Source organism: Crocuta crocuta, unplaced genomic scaffold (assembly GCF_008692635.1).
Source record: "Crocuta crocuta isolate KB4526 unplaced genomic scaffold, BGI_CrCroc_1.0 scaffold282, whole genome shotgun sequence".
Classification (NCBI taxonomy): Eukaryota; Metazoa; Chordata; class Mammalia; order Carnivora; family Hyaenidae; genus Crocuta; species Crocuta crocuta.
The window spans coordinates 6,733,624-6,756,366 of record NW_027529174.1 but is presented as its reverse complement, the minus strand read 5'-3'; the positions used below and the strand labels follow the sequence as shown (position 1 = coordinate 6,756,366).

General features: G+C 39.1%; 1 protein-coding gene across 1 annotated transcript; it reads left to right on the top strand.

The window, feature by feature from the left end:
• Nucleotides 1-1,974: 1,974 nt before the first annotated feature.
• NIPAL1 (NIPA like domain containing 1) lies at nucleotides 1,975-22,399 on the top strand. Its single transcript, XM_077757731.1, has 6 exons — nucleotides 1,975-2,101; nucleotides 13,105-13,392; nucleotides 16,715-16,771; nucleotides 19,015-19,105; nucleotides 20,198-20,358; nucleotides 20,889-22,399. The coding sequence occupies exons 1-6, from the start codon at nucleotides 1,975-1,977 to the stop codon at nucleotides 21,506-21,508; spliced, it is 1,344 nt and encodes a 447-aa protein (XP_077613857.1). The 3' UTR covers nucleotides 21,509-22,399.
• Nucleotides 22,400-22,743: the final 344 nt, after the last annotated feature.

Here is a 22,743-nt window from a genome sequence, read left to right as displayed (position 1 = left end):
GCCTGGACCGTCCGCATCTCTCGTCTGTCTTCGAGATGAAAACTTCTGCAGCTGGCTCGCCGTGCAGCCTCCTCTGGGCTGCTTAGGGCGAGAGCCCAACCGAAGAGGAGACCGGGAACCGGGCGCAGTCATTTGTAGATTAGTTACTGCTGGGGTTTCGGCCCCCACCCAAATGCTGAAAAATCGCTGGGCGAGGAGGCCGCTTGCCCTTTGCCAGGTGTTTACAAACGCTGGCAGGCTTTCGGGTGCCTCAGTACAGAAGGCCCGTGTGAGCTGAGACAGAAGTAGGGACCGGGATACCTGAGGGCGTGCCACAGGACCCGAAGGGTGTGCCTCAACCTCAGTGACAGTTTTCAAGGTGTCAAGGGGAATGCTGATTTCTGAAATTACCTGGTAAGGACAGGAAGACGGAGTGAAGGGCGTGGCGAGAATACCGTCCCAAAGTTGCTGCGCCCTTCCCGGAGGGCTTTCTCTCCTCTTTGCCCCTCCTGAGTACCTTTGATGTGGGAAGTTTAAACTAAAAAGACTGGGGGGTGGGAGGAAGGCAGTGAACAAGTCAAAACTATGCCTTCAAGAGAGAGAAAATGCCTGAACAATTCACGAACAACTCAAAAGTTGAGATTTTGGAAGTGGTTACTAAAGCAGCTGGATCTGGAATTATTTCCTAGATAGTGAGGTGGTGTGACCTTTGTTTAAACAATTCCTAAACCAGTAAGTCAGACTGTTAATAACACATCCACCCTTGTTTACCCAAGGATCTGTAAGTAAGAAGGGCATATGAATTACGCTGTTGCTTTTGAAACTCAGATGTTTTTCCTGCTTTGCTCATGCCTTTAGTTCCAACAAGAAATACTCAAGCTCAGTGCTTAATACCTGTGATGAATTATAATTGTGTGGGAAAGACAAAAGAAATCAGAATCCTTGTCAATACTGGGAAAAGATTAGGCCCTGGTATGAGTCTTCTCAGCTATGACTTAACCTCCTTGAGTCTTCCTCAATAAGAGGAAGTTTACAGTTGTGAGATTACATAGGAAGCATACAGGTCAGAGCCTGACATGGAGTAAAGTCTCAAATTTTCATTCATTCATTCATGGAGTAAAGTCTCAAATTTTCATTCATTCATTCATTCGGTCAGTCAGTCAGTCATTCAAATAGCAAGAGTCCCACGTGCCAAGCACTGCCCTAGGTGCTGGTATGAAGGGATTCACAAGACAGTCTAGTCCTGGGCTCTAGTAAGCCTTGCATGCAGCTTACTGTGTAGACGGCAGATTCTATGCAAGAAACAAATGAATAAGAAAGGACATTACAAGGGGCACCTGAGTGGCTCAGTTGGTTAAGCGTCCCCCTGCAGCTCAGATCATGATCTTTAGGTCTGTGGGTTTGAGCCCCGCGTCCGGCTCTGTGCTAACAGCTCAGAGCCTAGAGCCTGCTTCAGATTCTCTGTCTCCCTCTCTCTCTGCCCTTCCCCCATTCATGCTCTGTCTCTTTCTCTCTCTCTCAAAAATAAATAAACATTAATTAAAAAAAAAAGGACATTGCAAGAATGGTAAGTGTCATGGATAATGTGTTGTGAGAACAGGGGATGTTTAGATCAGGTACTCAGGGAAGACCCCTTAGAGAACGTTACATTTGAGCTGAGGCCTGAATGACAAAGAGTTCATCATGAATCTAAGGATAGAATATTCCATTTGGACTTACATGAAGAAAAAGTTAACCCCAAGCCTTGGTTTTGACTCTTTTGAAGCGTCCACAGACGCTTCAAAAAACCTTCTAATTCAAACTTTTCTATAAATAATAAATAAATAAATAACACATATGAAGTGTTTTTAAATTTAGGTTTTTGATATTATGTCACGTATTCCACAGATCTCAGTTTGAGTCCAACAGCCAATTGAGCCTTATTACTCTAAAAATATGACACCATGAAAATAGAATGTGAGAAATAACACCCATCACATGTGAGGCACCAACTGCATGAAGACTGTGGGCCATGGAACTGTAGAAGGGGATAAAGGAATCAAGGGACAGAAAGATTGGGCTGTGAGGAGGATAAACCATATATTCCTGGGCCCCTATTTGAGAATTCGGAGCTGGTTTGGCAGTAAGGAGAATAAGCTGGAGATAGGGATCCAGTGGTTTTCAAAGTTTTGACTGAGTGGACCGCTTTTCCAGGGTGCAGCCAGCTGGCCGAATGAAAAATGACATAGATGTTTTTTAGGGCTGATTCAGCTTGTGATGGTTTTGAGAGGAAGAAATTAAGGAACTGCGTTCTTTGAGGACTGGCTGTATCTCTCTTGTACTGATTAGGATATGTCCCTTATTGGTGTATATAATCTGAAATTTTCAAAACGGGCTTGCATAACAATGTATCAGTTTATCTTCACACATAATTAAATTCTAGGAGTTTTATTAGGTAGTCATTCTCTCCTTTTCACAGATACAGAAACCAAGGCCCAGAGAACTGAATAATGTTTCATAATTAGTGATCAAACCAGGCACAAAATTATTTGGGCCTTTGTTTTTCTGTAGGTGCCTGTCCCCATTCTCTGGCTCTGTTGGATGCAGTGGTATTCATTTTAATGATTCTGAAATTTTACTCCTAAAAAACTTTACGTTAAAAAATGCCATAAACATTTCTCAAAGTTTCACCAAGTGAATGCAACTTTTATTATCAGAAAAAACTTCATTTTTTGTGTACTGGCTGCTTTTCTGTTGCACTAAAAAAAGGTTGCCTCCATTTTTTACAAGTTGTTCTTCCAGGCTTCCATAGATTTCTTAAGTGCTGAAATTCAAAAGTGCTTAAAGGTAGTTAAAGTTCTCAACTAAACATTTTCCGGAAAACCGTGTGCTTAAAATTGTTTAGTCTAAAGTTTAATATGAACTGTACATAATTGTTTTTATCTTTTGTAAGTTTTTATTTTAATTCCAGTTAGTTAACATGCAGTGTAACACTAGTATCAGGTGTACAGTGTAGCTGTAGACTCAACACTAACATGCATCACTTGGTACTCATCATGACAAATGCACTGCTTAATCCCCGTTGCCTAATTCACCCATCCATCCACCTCCGTCCCCTCTGACAACCATCAGTTTGTTCTCTATACTTAAGACTCTGTTTCTTGATTTGTCCCTCTCCCTTTTTTGCCCCCTTTGTTTTTTTTGTTTCTTAAATTCCAGATATGAGTGAAGTCATATGGTATTTGTCTTTCTCTGATTGATTTCACTTGGCATTATACTCTCTAGCTCCACCCACGTCATTGCAATTGACAAGATTTCATTCTTTTTTATGGCTGAGTATTATTATGCACACACAGGCACACCCCACATCTTCTTTATCCATTCATCAATCGATGGACACTTAGGCTGCTTCCACAATTTGGCTATTGTAAATAATACTGCTATTAACATAGGAGTACATGTATCCCTTTGAATTAGTGTTTTTGTATTCTGGATGGTAAGGTAGTCCTATTTTTAACTTTTTGAGGATCCTCCACCTGTGTTCTACAGCAGCTCCACCAACAGTGCATAAGGGTTTCTTTTTCTCCACATCCTCACCAGCACCTATTGTTTCTTATGTTGTCGATTTTAGCCATTCTGACAGTTCTGGTGTCTCATTGTAGTTTTGATTTGCATTTCCCTCATGGTAAGTGATAATGAACATCTTTACATGTTGATGTATCTTTACATGTTGATGTCTGTTGATGATCTGTATATCTTCTTTGGAGAAATATCTGTTCATGTCTTCTGCCTGTTTTTTAATTGGATTATTTGTGTTGGGAGTGTTGAGTTTTATAAGTTCTTTATGTATTTTGGATACTAACCCTTTATCAGATATGTCATTTGTAAATAGCTTCTCTCATTCTGTAAGTTTTTTAAATGTTTATTTATTTATTTTTGGAAGAGAGAGAACATGTGTGCTTGTGCATGAGTGAGAGAGGAATAGAGAGAGGGAGGGGGAGAGAGAAGGAGATAAAGAATCCCAAGCAGGCTCCATGCTCAGTTTGGAGCCAATGTGGGCTCCATCTCACGAGCATGAGATCTGAGCATGAGATCGTGACCTGAGCCTAAATCAAGGGTCAGTTGCTTAACCAACTGAGCCACCCAGGTGCCCATCTATGGGTTGTCTTTTAGTTTCATTGATTATTTTCTGTGCAGATTTTTATTTCAATGAAGTCCCAATATTTTATTTTAACTTTTATTCCCCTTGCCTCAGGAGACATATCTAGAAAGAAACTTTCTCTGGCTGATATCAAAGAACACTACTTGTGTTCTTTTCTAAGATTTGTATGGTTTCAAGGCTCACATGTAGTACTTTCATCCATTCTTAATTTATTTTTGTGTGTGGGTAAGAAAGTGGTCCAGTTTTCCCAACACCATTTGTTGAAGAGACAGTCTTTTTCCCATTGCATATTTCCCTGGTTTGTCAAAAATTAATTAACTATATAATTGTGGGTTTGTTTATGGGTTTCTATTCTGTTCTATAGACTATGTGCCTATTTTTGTGCCAGTACCATGCTGTTTTGATCACTACAGCTTTGTAGTATAACTTGAAGTCCAAAATTGTGATGCCTCCAGTTTTGCTTTTCTTTTTCAACATTACTTTGGCTATTATGGGGTCTTTTGTGGTTCCAAACAAATTTTAGGATTGTTTGTTCTAGTTGTGTGAAAAATGCTGTTGGTCTTTTGATAGAGATTGCATTAAAAGTGTAGATTGCTTTGGGTAGGATTGACATTTTAATATTTGTTCTTGTAATCCATGAGCATCGAATGTCTCTCCATTTCTTCTTGTCCTTTTCAATTTCTTTCATCAGTGTTTTATAGTTTTCAGAATACAGATCTTTCCCCTCTTTGGTTAGGTTTATTCCTGGGCATCTTACTGTTTTGATACAATTGTAAATGGGATTTTTTTCTTGATTTCTAGTACTTGGCTTCCAAACACGCTCATAGTGGTAAGATATTTTTTTCTTTAATCAATAGTGTCTTCTCAATTTTACTTTGGTTAATTGAAATCATGGTCTTTTACCCAGATTGAACGGAGTTTATATGTAGATATATTACTGTGACTTGATTTCCATATATTCTCAAAATTATTTCTCATTCTTATTTTGTGCCAAGTTTTCTCTAAATTATTTCTCATTCCTATTCTGCCCCGCTTGTTCCTGTTTGATAGTTCTCTCTCGCTAAAGGTGTCAGTCAGCTCAGAGGACAGAGATCTGTTCACCTGTCCTGTTGATCACTATCTCACCTGTTCTTAGAACAGGGCCTGGAACACAGGAATTGCTTAATAAGAATTCGCAAAGTGTTGAATAAATGAATACCTAACATAGTGCCTTGCATGGTAGGTGTTCAACGGCTATTTTGTTGAGTAAACAGAAGAAATAGGGGTGCTTGGATGTCTCAGTTGGTTGAGCTTCCAACTCTGGATTTTTTTGCTCAGGCCATGACCTCATGGTCCATGAGTTTGAGCCCTGTGCCTATCTCTACACCGAAGCATGGAGTCTGCTTGTGAATCTCTGTCTCCCTCCCTCTCTGCCCGTCCCTTGCTTACTTGCTCCCTCAAAAATAAGTAACATTAAACAAAAAAGGAAATATTTTTTAAAAAAGAAATACATATATGGATACAAGGCTGGTATAGAGCCATAATGAAACTGTGAGAAGAAGTTTGTTTTGTGGCAGTAAGATGATATGATGGAAAGTGACTAAGAAGTTCCTTTAGAGTGGGCAGGCAGGAAGGCCTTTCTAAGGAAGTGCCATTTTCAAGTAAGAGCTCAATGAGGAGCAGTTAGCTTGCCAGCCACTACCCAGGCTAAGGCACAGGTCACAAAGCTTTAAGGTGAGAAGGAATGTAGCTTATTAAAGAAACAGGACCAAAAAAAATTGTAGGGAATGTGGTTAGAGAGAGAACTGGAAGCAGGATCCTGTGGGCCCTTATAGACTATGGTGGGGATTTTGGAGAAAGGAAGTCAGTATAGAATGTTAGAGGGAGAATGGCAAGATTGGACCTACTAATATCTAAAGACTCATTTCACCTGATCTTGCCCCCTGCCACACTTAGACCTCATTTCCTGCCGTCTCCCTTCCATCATCCCAGTCTGCCTCAAGCACATTCCTGCCTCAGGATTGTTGCATTTACACATAGCAGAGAGGTTTGTCCACTTAATTAAAAAAAAAAAATTCCTTTATGCTACTTTTACTGCTTTCCATGGAACTCAACATATTATGTACGTATTAGTTTACTTGTTTGTTTCCCCTCATTAGAATAAACATGAGAGCAGGAATTCTGTTTTATTCACTATTGTATCCCCAATTTCTAGAAAATGCCTCAAAGACAGTAGATACTCGATAACTGTTGAATCAATGATTGAAAAGATGGCTAGTGTTATTTCAGAGACTAAGTGGGAGAGGGAGATGCAATATAATGTCACAGGTGAGCAAACTTCAGGGCATGTAAAGCTTTTAAAGAGTCTAGGATGAGAAGTTTAGATTTTGTTGTAATAGCAATGAAAAGTCATGGGGGAAGAAGAAGGAAATTAAGCAGGGGAATGACATAATCTGATTCACACTGGCTGATATTTGCAGAATAAATTGTAGGGAACATAAAGAGATTCATTTATTTTTTGTATGCTAATTGGAATAGTTAAGTGTATCAGTCAGCTATTCCTATGTAATATATAGCCCCAAACTCAACAATCCTATATTCTTGCCGGTGTGTCTGTAGATCAGCTGATGGTTGATTGAGCTAATCTGCGTTCACTTGGGTGTCTCTCCATCAGGCCACGTGTCTATGAAGGAGCTTGGCTCCTTCATGTGGGATGAGTTTAGATCTGCTTCATGTGTTTTCATGCTGGGGCTCAGGCTGAAGGGGCTTGCGAAGCTCTATGCCTGACCAATACAGAGGTGAACGAGAGTAAACTTAACAGTGCATTTGAAGCCTGTTCTCATGTCACCTCTGCTGTTGTCCCATTGGCCACCAACTCACTTCCAGCCTAACCTCAGGGGAAGAATGCTCTGCCCACATCAGGAGGTATAAGGGAGTAAATATTTGCTGAATAATAAGCCAAACTAACACGTAGTATAGGTAGTGAGACAATGATTTCTTCAAACTGGAAATATCTTGTAGTGATTAAAAATGCAGTTTTACACAATCATGGACGTCTTAGGAACCAGCTTCCTACTGTATACAATGAACTGGACAATTTTAATTATTATTCTCTATAGGCAAATCGTACTTGAAAAAATCATTCAGAGTGTTTCATCTTTGTATAAACATCAATAATAACTTTCAACTGGATTTGTTTGTACTTTATGTTTTTACTTTTCTGAAATAAAAAGAATACTGGCGTGGAAATTGGGTTGCTACTCGGTTGTGATTTGGGCAACTACATGGCTTTCACAAGTCACTTAGTAATCTTGGCATCAGTTTCTTTGAAATGTCTTTCCACTCCAAGTGCCTATGAATTTAAAGCTGGTGTATCATATCAGCAACATTTATGAGCCACTGGGATTGTCAATAAATTACGCTGGGAACAAAGATAGCTTATGATCAAATCATAAATTTATAGAAAGCTTCGTCAGAATCATGGAGTCAAACTCCCTCATTTTAGAGATGAGGAAATTGAAGTCAAGAGTGAATACTCCAGACTTCAAGCTGTATTACAAAGATGTAATTGTCAAGACAGTATGGTACTGGCACAGAAACAGACCAGATCAATGGAACAGAATAGAGAACCCAGAAATGGACCCACAAATGTATGGCCAACTAATCTTTGACAAAGCAGGAAAGAATATCCAATGGAATAACGACAGGCTCTTCAGCAAGTGGTGCTGGGAAAACTGGACAGTGACATGCAGAAAAATGAACCTGGACCACTTTCTTACACCATACACAAAAATAAACTCAAAATGGATGAAAGAGCAAATGTAAGACAGGAAGCCATCAAAGTCCTCGAGGAGAAAGCAGGCAAAAACCCCTTTGACCTCGGCCACAGCAACTTCTTACTCAACACATCTCTGGAGGCAAGGGAAACAAAAGCAAAAATGAACTATTGGGACCTCATCAAAATAAAAAGCTTCTGCACAGTGAAGGAAACAATCAGCAAAACTAAAAGGCAACCTACGGAAGGGGAGAAGATATTTGCAAATGACATATCAGATAAAGGGTTAGTATCCAAAATTTTTAAAGAACTTATCAAACTCTATACCCAAAACGGAAATAATCCAGTGAAAAAGGGGGCAAAAGACATGAATAGACATTTCTCTAAAGGAGACATCCAGATGGCCAATGAAAAAATGCTCAACATCACTCATCATCAGAGAAATACAAATCAAAACCACAATGAGATACCACCTCACACCTGTCAGAATGGCTAACATTAACAACTCAGGCAACAACAGATGTTGGCAAGCATGCAGAAAAAGAGGATCTCTTTTGCACTCTTGGTAGGAATGCAAACTGGTGCAGCCAGTCTGGAAAATAGTATGGAGATTCCTCAAAAAATTAAAAATAGAACTGCCCTACAACCCAGCAATTGCACTACTAGGTATTTATCCAGGGGAAACAGATGTGCTGTTTCGAAGGGGCACATGTACCACAATGTTTATAGCGGCACTATCAACATTAGCGAAAGTATGGAAAGAGCTCAAATGTCCATCAACAAATGAATGGATAATTAAGATGTGGTATATGTATACAATGGAGTATTACTCAGCAATCAAAAAGAATGAAATCTTGCCATTTGCAACTATGTGGATGGAACTAGAGGGTATTCTGCTAAGCGAGATTAGTCAGTCAGAGAAAGATAAATATATGGCTTCACTCATATGAGGACTTTAAGATATAAAACAGATGAACATAAGGAAAGGGAAGCAAAATAATATAAAAACAGGGAGGGGACAAAACATAAGAGGCTCTTAAATATGGAGAACAAACAGAGGGTTACTAGAGGGGCTGTGGGAGGGGGGATGGGCTAAATGGGTAAGGGGCATTAAGGAATCTACTCTTAAAATCACTGTTGCACTATACGCTAACTAACTTGGATGTAAATTTAAAAAAATAAATTTAAAAAAAAGTGAATACTCAACTTGTCCATGATTATAGACAGGAACAGAGCTCAAGGTAAGGAAAGACATATAATCCTACAAACAATTTAGCTTTGTTTTTAAATTCTTAAGTTGTTGTGTGTGTAAGTGAATTTTCACACTTATACATAGAAGATACATATCAAGTTCAACCATATGAAACTGCTATTTTCATGGGGTCAAAAATTGTCAACTATTATTAATTACATATGTTTCAACCTAACTAAGAACTTTAGCAGTACTGTTTGAAGAGCAAAACCATTGTACATTACCCAAATGTCCACCAACTGTAAAATGAGAAAATTGTGAGCACCTACATTTCATAGGGTGCAAAGGAAGCAAAACTGAATAATTTATTTTTTAAAGATATAGTCATATAAGGGAAATCTTTTTTTTTTTTTAAAGAAAAGGGATCTTATGCAGAAAGTCAGGGATAATGATAGAGATAATGTTTTATTTCTTAAATTGGGTGGTTGACACATTGGTGCATACTGAATTAATTTTCTTAATAACTGACACATATTTTCTAAATATTACTCAGTATTTACACAAATTAATAATAACCATACCAAAGAATTAATGCATGTTCCTATGTGTAGGAGTATGTATTGGTACCATGATTTTAGAGGGGTACTAGTGTCTATTAAAATAAAATATAATGATGGGCACCTGGGTGGCTCAGTTGGTTAAGCATCTGACTTTGGCTCAGGCTGTGATCTCTCAGTTCGGCTCCTGTGTTCCAGCCCCACATTGCTCTATGCGGACAGCTCCGAGCCTGGAATCTGCTTTGGATTCTGTCTCCGTCTCTTTCTGTCCCTCCCCCACTTGCACAGGTGTGCTCTCTCTCTCTCTCTTTCTCTCTCTCTCAAAAATAAATATTTAAAAAACAAAATAAAATATGACTGTAATAGATTTTCTCTATGTCTAATAAAGTTTAGATTAAACTTACTTTGCTTACTAGAATCTTAAGAAGCCCAACTCAGATTTCTGATTCCTCTGAAACACTCCACGGACTCCCTGCCCACACACTGTACTTCACCCATCTGTCTCCTTCTGCCCTAAACCACTCCACACCCACCAACCCACCCTTCAACCCCCCACTTCCTCCTTCAGTCACATCTGCTGTAGGCTCTCTCATCAACATGCACCCAAAACATAAAACCATTTTTCTAAGGTCAGAAACTAGACAAGATTTTTATTATTGTTCCTGCCATAAAACTTGCAGCATTAATATCTACTGTTCACAATAAGAACTTACAAAATGCAACAAAGATTATTTGCTTTCCCTTATCGCCTTCTGCCCCCACACCCCCGAAAACGTCAGAAACATTTTGCTGTGTCAACAGCTTATTTTTGTTTCACTGGAATGAGACCTGCCCACACTGTTTCCCAGATGAAGTTTTGGAATGGTTATGTTAATTACATAGTAACACCAGTGCAGCCATGGAATTTACTGGAAAGTCAAGTCAGATGTTTTCTCTCTCAGGAATTAATGGAATGAAAGTTCTTACTATGAAAATCATTTTCCATTCTTGGGATTTAGATGAGATGAACAGTGACTGGAACAGGATTACTAAGGGCTAGCTTGTTTGAAAATTTGTAGCAATTCTTATTAACAACCTGCCTGAAACTTCCTCAATGATATAGACTAGCCTGCCAGCAGTAGAATTCTTCTTGGAATATTTAGCAGTTTTGACTTAGAATTTATGCTGTATCTGTGAAACAGTTGATTCATTTTCAAATGATAAGAAATAAGTGAAATAATCATGAAAAAATGAATTCAATTATTTTACCTTTTTGTTTTACATTTTTTAAATCTTTATTTATTTTTGAGAGAGAGACAGAGTATGAGCAGGGGAGGGTCAGAGAGAGAAGGAGACACAGAATCTGAAGCAGGCTCCAGGCTCTGAGCTGTCAGCACAGAGCCCAATGCAGGGCTCGAACCCACGGACTGTGAGATTGTGACCTGAGCCGAAGTCAGACACTTAACCAACTGAGCCACCCAGCCACCCCTATTTTACCTTTCTAAGGCCTGAATTTTATGGTGGTTTCCTAACTGTGTAAGTGGTAAATTCAGATAACTGCATAATGTCAGCGGGGCATTGATCCAGTTACCACAGTTTTATCCCTAAGGCATCATTTGGTCAAACTGTCTTTTGCCTTCTTAAGATTTCTGAGATGTAAAAAAAAAAAAAAAAAAAAAGGTATGTAAAACTAATCGTTTTCATTGAACTCTAAAATTGTAGTTGATTCATTTTGCTTTGCCTTTTTTGTTAGAATGGGAACATATGCTTTTTAAAGAAAAAAAATGAAACTGATATAACACTGTATGTTAACTATACTTGAATTAAAATGAAATAAAAATAAAAGGAAAAAAGTTGAGAAGAATGTCAGAAAATCTAGTCATAATCTCACCCTGTTTGCAGCTAGCTTTTCAAGTGGAGAACAGATTTAAAAGTTTCTTACACGGGCGCCTGGGTGGCCCAGTCGGTTGACTGTCTGACTTTGGCTTATGAGTTGGATGCCCACGTTGGGCTCTCTGCTGTCAGCCTAGAGCTTGCTTGGGATCCTCTGTCCCCCCTCTCTCTCCACCCCACCCTCACTCATGTGCAGGTGCTCTCTCTCTCTCAAAAAGAAAATCATTTAAAAATAAATAAAAAATAAATAAAAATTTCTTACTTTGTCTATTGTGTTTTAGTGTTTAGCTTTCAAATTCCAAGGCACTAATAATAATGGGTCTGGTTCAGTAGATTTACATGTTTATTTGAATGCTATTCTAAGAAAAGCCTACTGACGTTTAATTCATTTTTTTATTAGATTCTATTTTATTTAGGAAAAGGGAGAGGAGTAGGAAAATCATTCTCTTCAGGAAAAGTGGTACAGAACTCTAAACCCACTTTTATTTTTTATTTTTTATTTTTTTTACAAATAGTTTATGGTCAAATTAGTTTCCACATAACACTCAGTGCTCATCCCCACAAGTGCCCTCCTCCATGCCCATCCCCCCTCCCCCCACATCCATCAGTCCTCAGTTTTTGTCAGCATTCAAGAGTCTCTCATGGTTTGCCTCTCTCCCTTCCCCCCACCATTTCCGCCCTTCTTCTACCCCATGGTCCTCCGTTAAGTTCCTCCTAATCCTCCTATACGTGCAAACATATGATATTTGTCCTTCTCTGCCTGACTTATTTCGCTCAGCATAACACCCTCAAGTAAACCCACTTTTAAAATACGTTTTCTGAAAGGCACAGTTCACACCCCACTGAATGTGTTAGCTGCATTTCCTTTAACATGCTGACCACTGGGTCGCCCTGCCCGTCCCCACACCCAGGCATCATAAACACTACCCTCCAGGAGCCATGCTGATCACAAGAAGGAATGAGGTGCGTGTGGGGGACTGTGATGAATTGCTGAGCACCACTCAGGTTGCTGTTTTGCTAGAACGAAGAACCAAGCAAGTGTTGCCCAGACTCTCCAATTTATAAGAGGAAGTCAGAGTTTCAGGTGAAATCTCTCGTTTTTAAATGATTACAGCTAAACAATTTCCAAAACATTTTCAAGAACCTGTGTGAGCCAAGCAGAACGTGTCCACGGGACTGTGGATCACCTCCTGGGAACTTCCCTTCATACAGTGAAAAACAGGGTTTCAGTGCGGTCCGATTGAGTTTCTCTTCCTTCCTTCCTTCCTTCCTTCCTTCCTTCCTTCCTTCCTTCCTTCCTTCCTTCCTTTTAACATTTGTTTATTATTATTATTGAGAAACAGAGAGAGACAGAGCATGAGCAGGGGAGGGGCAGAGAGAGGGGGAGACAGAATCTGAAGCAGGCTCTAGGCTCTGAGCTGTCAGCACAGAGCTTGACAAGGGGCTTGAACCCATGTGCCATGAGATCATGACCTGAGCTGAAGTCAGATGCTCAACTGACTGAGCCACCCAGGCGCCCCATGGGTTTCTCTTTCTTACAGAAAAGGGGTAAACTTTAATGTATCTCCCTTTCGTGTTTGTTGACATTTCCTTCTTTCCCTTTTTCCAGGCTACACGCTGTCTCTAGTCTGTGCAAACTCCGCACAGGCCTGGTGTGAGATCACAAATGTGTCCCAGCTGCTGGCTTCTCCTCTCCTCTACAGGGACCTGAACGCCAGCTACAGGGACATGAATTCCAGCATAAGCGACTTGATCATTTCTGCAAACGTAGAAAACAAATACAGTCTGTATGTAGGCCTGGCGCTGGCAGTAAGTTCCAGTATTTTTATTGGCTCCAGCTTCATACTGAAAAAGAAGGGCCTCTTGCAGCTGGCCAAGAAGGGCGTTACCAGAGCCGGTAAGAAATGGATGCAACTAGCAAATTTGAGTCTCTGCAGCAACTGCAGAAAGAATCCTATTGTAAGACCCTAGTGCCATAGTAGTAATATTTTATTGTCTCTTAGTCCCTGTCTGAGTTTAGCACATCTCCTCTGCAGTGCCCAGGATTGAGCCACCTGTGTCTCCTTTAGGGTGCAACCAAAATTCTTGTTTCAGAGGGATGAGTTCTTCTTTCATAGCTGTTGTGTGTGATTTCAGTGGTCAAGGTCAGATGCTGCTTCCCTGCTTAAAACACGTCAGTAGCCTTTCTTTGCACTCAGAATAAAATCCAGACACCTTTCCGCAGTCTCTGACCTCCTGTGTAAACTGGCCCTGGCAACCTCTCCAGCTTATATATTCTGCTGCCTTCCCTGTCATTTACTTTTCTCTGATTCCTGGAACAGACCAAGTTCTTTGCCATCTCAAGGCCTTTTCCTTTTGCTTGGAACCCTCTTCTCCCTGCCCTTCATTTGGCTGACTCATCCTTCAGACTTCAGCCTAAATATCATCACCGTCTCTGGCCTTCCTCTCTGGGAGATGTCCCTTTCCATCCCAACCCTGCCCTGTTACTGTCTATCATTGCACTAAGGGTTTCCTTCATTGTATCTAGAAAGTCTGTCATTGTACATTTATTGTTCATTTACTTGTTTATTGATAGCAGATTCACAAGAGCAGGAACCTTCCCCAGCATAGCATTTGGCACCCCAGTAAGTATATGTTAAATGAATAAATGGATAGCAGAACAAAGTTGCTGTTATCACAGTGATATTTCACATGTTGAGTAACTCAGCTTGACTACCCTCCATTAACCATGAATTTCTATTCTTTCTTATCAAGAATATCATAGAAGAGCTAAATATTACTCTAAGGTTTATATGAAAAAGTGACTACAAATTACACAAACAAGTTCACGAAAGTACTATTGGAGGAGATTTGCACTATCAGAAATAAAATATACTATAATGCTATAGAAATTAAAACAGTTTGGTACTGGCACTAAAAAAGATAGATAAAAAATGAAAGAGAATTGAAAACTTATCAAGGGACCCAAGTACTTGTAACAATTGAATGTACGATTTTTTAAAGTGGCATTTCAATTCACTGGAGAAAAGATGGATTATTCAGTCAAAAGTGTTAATGGGGCACCTGGGTGGCTCAGTAGATTAAGCACATGACTCATGATTTCAGCTCAGGTCATGATCTCATGGTTCGTGAGACTGAGCCTCGCATCAGGCTCTGTGCTGACAGCACGCAGAGCCTGCTTGGGATTCTCTCTCTCCCTCTCTCTTTGCCCCACCCTTGCATGAGGGTGGGCACACGTGCTCTCTCTCTCTCTCTCTCTCTCTCTCAAAGCAAACATACTTTAAAAAGCGTTAAGACAATCAGCAAAAATTACAGGAGAAAAATGTAAGAGTTCTACTTCATACCATTCAGCAATTTAAAATGAAATGATTTTTTCAAAATCCTAAAAGGTCTTTCTAACTGTACAGATAAACGAAGAAGCTATTCTATATGAAGGAAGAGATTATCTAAATTGATTTGAAAAAAAAAAAAATCCTACATGGAAACATCTAACTGAAACTAAAGAGCAAATGACACGGTGGGGGGTGGGGGTGGGCATGCTTCCAAAATATATGACAGACAAAGGATATTAAGATCCACAATATATATAGTGACTATAGTTGATAAGAAAAAGATTAGTAGTGGCCTAAGGTAAAATAGGCAAAGTACATAAATAAGAAACTCACAAAACAAGAAATGCATGTGGCCAATAATCAGGTAGAAGTAAATGTTATTTCACTAGTACCTAGAGAGATACCAACTATGTACAATGAGCTCCTGGGTGGTTTTCTACCATTTTAACCAGGTTTTGTTTTTTCTTGCAAAGGCCTTGTGTTGGTAAGGGACTTTGGAAAATAAATAGCCCTCCCAAACATTGCTGGAGGCAGCATATAGCATAAATGGGTACAAACTTTCCTAAGAACGGTTTGGTAAAGCTCAAAAATGTTACTGTTTGGGGGCTCCCAGGTGGCTCAGTCAGTTAAACGTTGGACTTCGGCTCAGGTCATGATCTCGTGGTTCGTGGGTTCAAGCCCCACGTCAGGCTCTGTGCTGACAGCTATCTCAGAGCCTGGAGCCTGCTTCAGATTTTGTGTCTCCCTCTCTCTCTGATCCTCCCCTGCTCACACTGTCTCTCTCCATCTCTCAGAAATAAATAAAACATTTTAAAAAATGTTACTGTCTTAAAACATAATAATTTCACTTCTGGAAATTTATCTTAAGAGGTGAACAAGAATGCCACCTATATTTACATACCAGGATATTTATTTAAAGGTTTTATGTAATGAGAACGAAACTAGAAACTCGGTGTGTGTGTGTGTGTGTGTTGCACACAGGTTAAGTAAATAATGATATGCCAGATTTTGAAATAATATTAAGCCATTAATTAATATTGTGATATATTGTTTGAGAAAAATATTTGTGATACATTATTAAATTTTTAAAAGACAGATTATTAAATTATATTATAATATTCCAATTTAATCATTTGCACATTTTATAAGAAGAAAATCCTAAATAAATAACTACCTTGCAAGATAATCTTCACAGCTAATATACCCTGTTTGTTTCATTATAACAAAATCAGGTCAAAGACACAGGATTAAGTATATTGAATAGGTGAGAAAATTCCATTTTCTATAGCAAAGATAGCAATGACTTTAGGTCACAGATTACAGTAAAGAAAAGATAACTCTGAATATCTCAGGAAAGCTTTTTGTCCTTTTCAGTAGACTAGAGAGAAACTCAATTTCATGATGCCAAGGTAGAGAATAAGGAGAGGCCTACTGACTAATGCTTGCTGTTCTCTGACTGACTATCCAAAATCTCAAAAGCTTGTCTGTCAACCGTCTTCTTCCCTTCAAGGTCCTCATTAGGTACCGATGTAACTTACAATATATATTTTCTGTCTTTAATTTTAACTGTGGGTGAAGCAAAGTACTTAGAGGTTATAATAGTCTGTGTCCATACCTCTGGCTGGCATAAATACACTACCCTAATGATTAAATAAAATTTTCTTGCAAATGAAAAAGCTTACTTTCTATAAAAATCAAAAGTGACATAATCGAAAGCCTAGAAGATCTTCAGAAATGACCAAGTAAATAAGCTAAAGACTAGCTGGACTGAGTTGGCTTTGCATCTCGCCTCTTCCAATCATATTCCATTACTCTTCCTAGCAGTCGGTTCTTCCGATCTTCTTCCTCCAGTTCAGAAACTCATCTTAATTGTTCTTATTTTCCTAGGACAAGGTGGACATTCTTACCTCAAGGAATGGCTCTGGTGGGCAGGATTACTCTCAAGTAAGTCTTTACTGCTGAAAATAGTGCATGCTTGTAAAATGATAAATAAATTACATGGGGTTGCTCAAAATTGATTAATTTATCTTCTTGGTAAGGATGGCATTAAAGTTTAGACACTTTCGTGCAGGTATAATATATTGTCTTACATACAAAGTCACATGTTTAAAATTAATGTTTCCTCTTCTCTCCCTGTACCCCCATGTTCTCAATCCTGTCTTAGAATGCAAGGAAAAAAGTTAACATCTGAAGTACTGTTATCTTATCACGAAGTTCCCTTTTTGTTATATTTTATCTCCCAGAACAACGCGGAAAACATCCTCTTCCCGCATTTCCCTGCTCCTGATTTGAATCTGTGACTATTCTAGCTGCATGTTTACTAAGGAATGGGTGCATTTCACTGGCCGGCACCAAAACAGGGGCTAATTAAAGTCCCGTCGGGCTGCTTAGCACAGAAGAAATGGAGAGAAGATGGAGGCTGTCAGCACTCTTCTCCCAGACTTGCCCTGAGGAGCACAAGAGACTGTTGGATGGGAAAGCACTTTAGAAATGCTCATATGCTGTGCAAATAGAAGGCAGTGTTCATGTGCTCACAGGCGCTTTTGCAGATTTCTATCTCCTCCCCTAACTCCGCTGAAATCCCAGACCTAAGACTTACAAAGATAGGAGCTTATAAACTGTAGTTTCACACCTCCTGCTAGTCATCTTCCTCTGCAGCAAGTAGACTGAAAACTTCCATTTGTTTTCTCACACCAACTAACACATTTCAGTACTTGTGTGGTCCTCCTATGCAAAGGAATTGGATAACTTTTCTTCAGTGTTAGAATCTAAAAGAATGATAATCATTTAAATGTGATTAAATTTAAAAGTTAATTAAGTTAATTACAGTTGTTAAGGTGTTTTCTGTTTTCTTACTTCTTTTGAATTAAAGTTGACCAGGATGTACTGGGGAGATTTCAGATAGAGATTTGGATGATTTTTTTATGCTTTTCTCTCTCTTCTACTCGTCTCCCCACCCCTCTACCCGCACAGCAGGATGAAGATATAAGGAGAACAGTATATGCCTACATTTACAATTTTGTTCTCATCATGTACCAAGTTCATGCTAGTATTGAAGACAGAAAAGCAGAAGTGTACAACATTAGAGATTTTATCTCCTGACAAACACATAGCACTTCAATCATGAAATTAATATTTTCCCAGAAAGCTGTCTGGAAGAGATACAAATATAAATAATATCAAGTATTCAAGAAAGCTTAATATTTGAAGAAAACTGCCATGGCTCTTCTTAGAAGAGCAGTCTCCTAATTGCTCTGTTCTGGAAGTTTCTATGTGTTTTATGGTATTTCCCTCAAGCTGAGTACTCCTGCAGATTTGGCTGGGGTGTAGAGGGGAAGGCTGGGAACACAGCAGCCAGATGGAAAAAGAAAAAGTATTCTGGTGTCGTTTATCTGTTCCAGAAGCTCTCTCTACAATATAAGTGTTTTCTTGGGCTGGTTTGCCCTTGTGAAATACTGCCTTCTGTTGGCAAGTATTCACTTGGGACCCATAAGAATACTTTGGCTCCGAGACAAGAGTGTAGTTCTTAGAGGGATTTTCCCTCACCATAGAAATCGTTTCACAGAGGTCTAGACTTCCTTGGATGAGAGAAAGATGGCAGGAGCACATCCTTATGACTTTAAAACAGCCCTCTGCCTCTCCTTGAGCTTTAAGATCCTGTTAAAGTGCTTTAGGATCTTGTGCGATTCAGAGACAGATGCCTGGCGACCTAGGACAGTGGTAGGCGTTTCTGGCTATGCCCTGCCCGGTAAGCAGATCTCTGCAAAGCACGCTAATTTGCCACTCTGCCTTTTGTTAATTTGCATAACAGTAGGTATTCTTGAGCAAATAGAAAAATTCTTTGCTTAGGTTAAAGCTGCCTCTAATTAGACTTTTATCAGAGTGGCCAAATATGTTTTTGGTAGTGATGTAACTAAAGTCTCTATTGGAAGTCACTTAAAATGTGTATTCATCTGTTACCACTTTTTTTTTTTTGCCTTGAGTTCCTATCACCAGGTAATTACAGTTTATCTGCAGCCCTTAATACCAATCCTCCCCCCAAGCTCCATTAAAAAAGTTTAATTGTTCCTTTTACTAGATCTGTTAGTATCCTTGGCATAAAGTCTACCATTTTGCTTGTGTCCTTGGTTTTTCTCTTCTGACAAGTAAATCCATCTCTCACGTGAATACTATGGCTTGTTTTCCAGTGGGAGCCGGAGAAGCGGCAAATTTTGCAGCTTATGCTTTCGCACCGGCCACCTTGGTCACCCCGTTGGGTGCTCTGAGTGTGCTCGTAAGGTATGTGAGAAATGAACTTGGCTTCTGTGGAGATGTCAATACCATGATGAGCTTAAACCACAAGAAATATATTGCTAAGCATATTTCCAGACAAAATATCACACAACTAATTTGAGAAGACACAATCAAGAGTAGTAGAAATGAGAAATAAGTTATGTTATTGTTGTTATTTAGAAAAATATGAGGGGGTCCTAATTTCCTGCTAACATAAAATAATCACGTGTTATGTTTGCGTTTATTCAATGAAGCCTACGGGATTTTTTTCTCTCTCACCTGAACACATTGCCACAGCCCTTTTCAGCCTTTCTGTTGTCATAGTGACTAATGACCACAGTTATCAGAGGGTTTAAAAACAGTGTTTGGGTTAAACTTCAACTCTCACCTAAAGTCTTGCATTATTTGCTGGATAGTTCTGTTCAGAGACCTCTGAGTTTTTTAGTCATGGAAACAGGAGTCATTTTTATGTTCATAGAATGTGCATCTCATCTTTCTGAGTTGGTCTTTATTAGGATCCCAAATGAATGTGCTCAATGGACATGTGAACTCTTACAGTTAAGCAACTGTTTTGTTGTGCTTTTCTGTTCCTTTTATCTATCCATCCCTAGCAGAAAGCTTATGGCTAGGCCTACCCACTTCTTTTTACCTTCTTCATAGCATTGCTGTGAGAAGTAAATGAGTCAGCACACAGAGAGCACTAGAACACTGTCTGTGCAAGGAGTGATAATCCGTAGTTACTGATTTGAGCTTTTTTGAGCACAGATATCCTAAGTGTATCAAGCCAGTAAGATATAAAAGATCTTCCATTTTGTTTGGCATTATAGAAGATGGGGAAATTGAAAATGACCTCTCATGGGAAGATTACAGGGATATAGAATGTCTGTGAAAATTCTTTAGATGCTAAAGCAATTCAGCAGATTTGACCATCATTTCTGAGTTTTAAAGCTAATCAGGTTTTTCAGCGGCATGTAGCATATTCAGATCAGTCGACTGTAGACAGGGATACGGGATGGCACATACTACAGCGAGACTTCTGAGCTGCTATGGGATCAAAAGCTAATTGAATGAGCGATTTTGTTTTTCTTCTCCCAACAGTGCAATATTGTCTTCCTATTTTTTAAATGAGCATCTGAACATTCATGGTAAAATGGGCTGCATTTTAAGTATATTGGGGTCAACTGTGATGGTTATCCATGCCCCGCAAGAAGAGGAAGTCACTTCTTTGCATGAAATGGAAATGAAATTGAGAGACCCAGGTCTGTGATTCAACCAAAAGAAACCCTTACTCAGATTCTGTTCCATTTTCTCTCCTCATCAAATGAATCTGTGCTAATTCTGTAAAAAGCTGTAAGCTTCATGGTGGGTTGTGAGATACAGTAAGGTTTGACTGTATCACAAGTTTTCTATACAGGTGACCCAACTTATTGTTCTGTCCATGCTTCCTCTCTGTACGTGAAAGGAAGAGATGGGGATAGGAGAGGCAAAAGGCATGTGTTCCAACCCCAATTGTGGCTACTTTTCCTCTCTGAAAATAAAGAGTCACTCAGACGATAGCTACCATACCTCATAGTGTTAGCTATGAAATTCAAAAGATACGTTTGTGAGAGTCCACTGTAAAATGTTGAGAGCCATGCTAGTAAAATGTTGTTTTGGTTTTGTTATTTTAATCTAATCTCACTTCCCTTTCTGAAACAACTGTGCTCCTAAACTCTTGACTAACAACATTTCATAAAGATATGATCTTGTCAGCATTTTCTGAATTCTAATTCTTTTTTCTTCCACACAGGATTTATTTCCTTTGCCGTGATCATAACAGTGATCTCGTTGGTGCTGATATTGATCGTGGCTCCCAGGAAGGGACAGACCAATATATTGGTCTACATTTCAATCTGTTCCTTGATTGGAGCATTTTCAGTGTCCTCTGTCAAGGGCCTGGGAATTGCCATTAAGGAACTATTGGAATGGAAGCCAGTTTATAGGCATCCACTGGTCTTTGTTTTGTTGGGTGTACTTGTGCTTTCAGTGACGACACAGATTAACTATCTCAACAAGGCACTGGACACCTTTAACACATCTCTCGTGACTCCCATTTATTATGTGTTCTTCACATCCATGGTAGTAACTTGCTCCGCCATCTTATTCCAAGAATGGTATGGCATGAAGGCTGGAGATATCATCGGGACCCTGAGTGGCTTCTTCACCATTATCAATGGCATCTTTCTTCTACATGCTTTTAAAAACACTGACATTACCTGGAGTGACCTGACGTCCACTACACAGAAAGAGGTCCTCTCGCTGAATGGCAGTGAAGACAAATATGTCTTACTGGAGCACACAGAATATTCAACCCCAGGATACAATGACGACATTACTTTGTTTAGCAGGGTTGATGATCAAAATCTCTAGAAACCCCAAACTTTAGCCAATATAAGACACTTGGAGAGGACAAGAAATACCTGATTCTTGCGAGAACTATTAGGAAAGCTGGCATTTTTAAAGTTCTAACTAATAATTTAGGTGTGAACCTCACCCTGCCAAAAGATCCTCAATTTTAGCCATCAAATTTAAGATGAAGGTTTGGAGCCTCCTCCAGAAGACTTCCAGTGGTTTTTGTTTCTACAAACTTGAAATATTCCCTGAGCACAAAAGAAGTTCAAGAGTTACATGAGCCTCTGAGTTACTCTTCTGGTCACAATATATTTGGCTCTGCCAGGTGGCTCTTCGTTTCTTTGGCTGCTATTCTTAGTAATTCGTAGATAAACTTAGCTATGTGCTGATAAGCAGAGTAGCAATCATCATTCTCTGATGAGTCATTGTTTCAAATTCTTAAAACTGAGAAGTGAGATCACTGATATTCTCCCCGCCCCTTCTATAACTTCTTTCTTTCTAAACTAGACTGGTGTGCTGAAGCAAAAATAGGCCTGCTTTGGAAATCTGCTCCTTGGTGGGTTAGAAGGCACAAGACACACAGCCCATGAAGGGCTTATGAATTGTAACTCATTGGCAGATCATGAAAACTTACTACAAATTCAAAAGGAGAAAATGGAGGAAGGAGAGAAATACTTACATGAAACACAGTGTTTTTTTCTTTTCACAAAAACAAATGCAAGTGATTACTTTCCAGGGTTCTTTTAACTCAAACCTGAACAACGTAAGACAAAATTGAGTTTCTGGAGATGACCAAATGATTTCAGCCGTGGAGTTCCTCATATTCACGTTGTCCCTTTTTCTTACTATCATCCCCAAGGTCATTTTTCCTGTTGACATAGAGATGTTTGTAAAGTCTATAAGTGTAAATTGGTACATTATTTTAAGATTATATTGTACACTTCGATTTTTCTCAAATGTCTAGTTCTCAAAGGGTAGGCTATTTGGAAACAATTAGAAAAATCTTTGTAAAAACCGAAATGAGTTATCATAATTGTTCCCTTGAAATTTGGTACTTTCATCCTTATTAAGAAAATTATAATTAGTTACTAACCTTACCGAAAACATACATACCCTACCACAATAAGTGGTAGATTGTCTTCTTCTGTTGAATTTCATCCTGACCACATTTTCTATACATTTTATTGATAAGTGCTTTGGGAGAATAGAAAAGGAAGGAAGTTAACTTCGTAGAAAACAAAATATTCAGACCT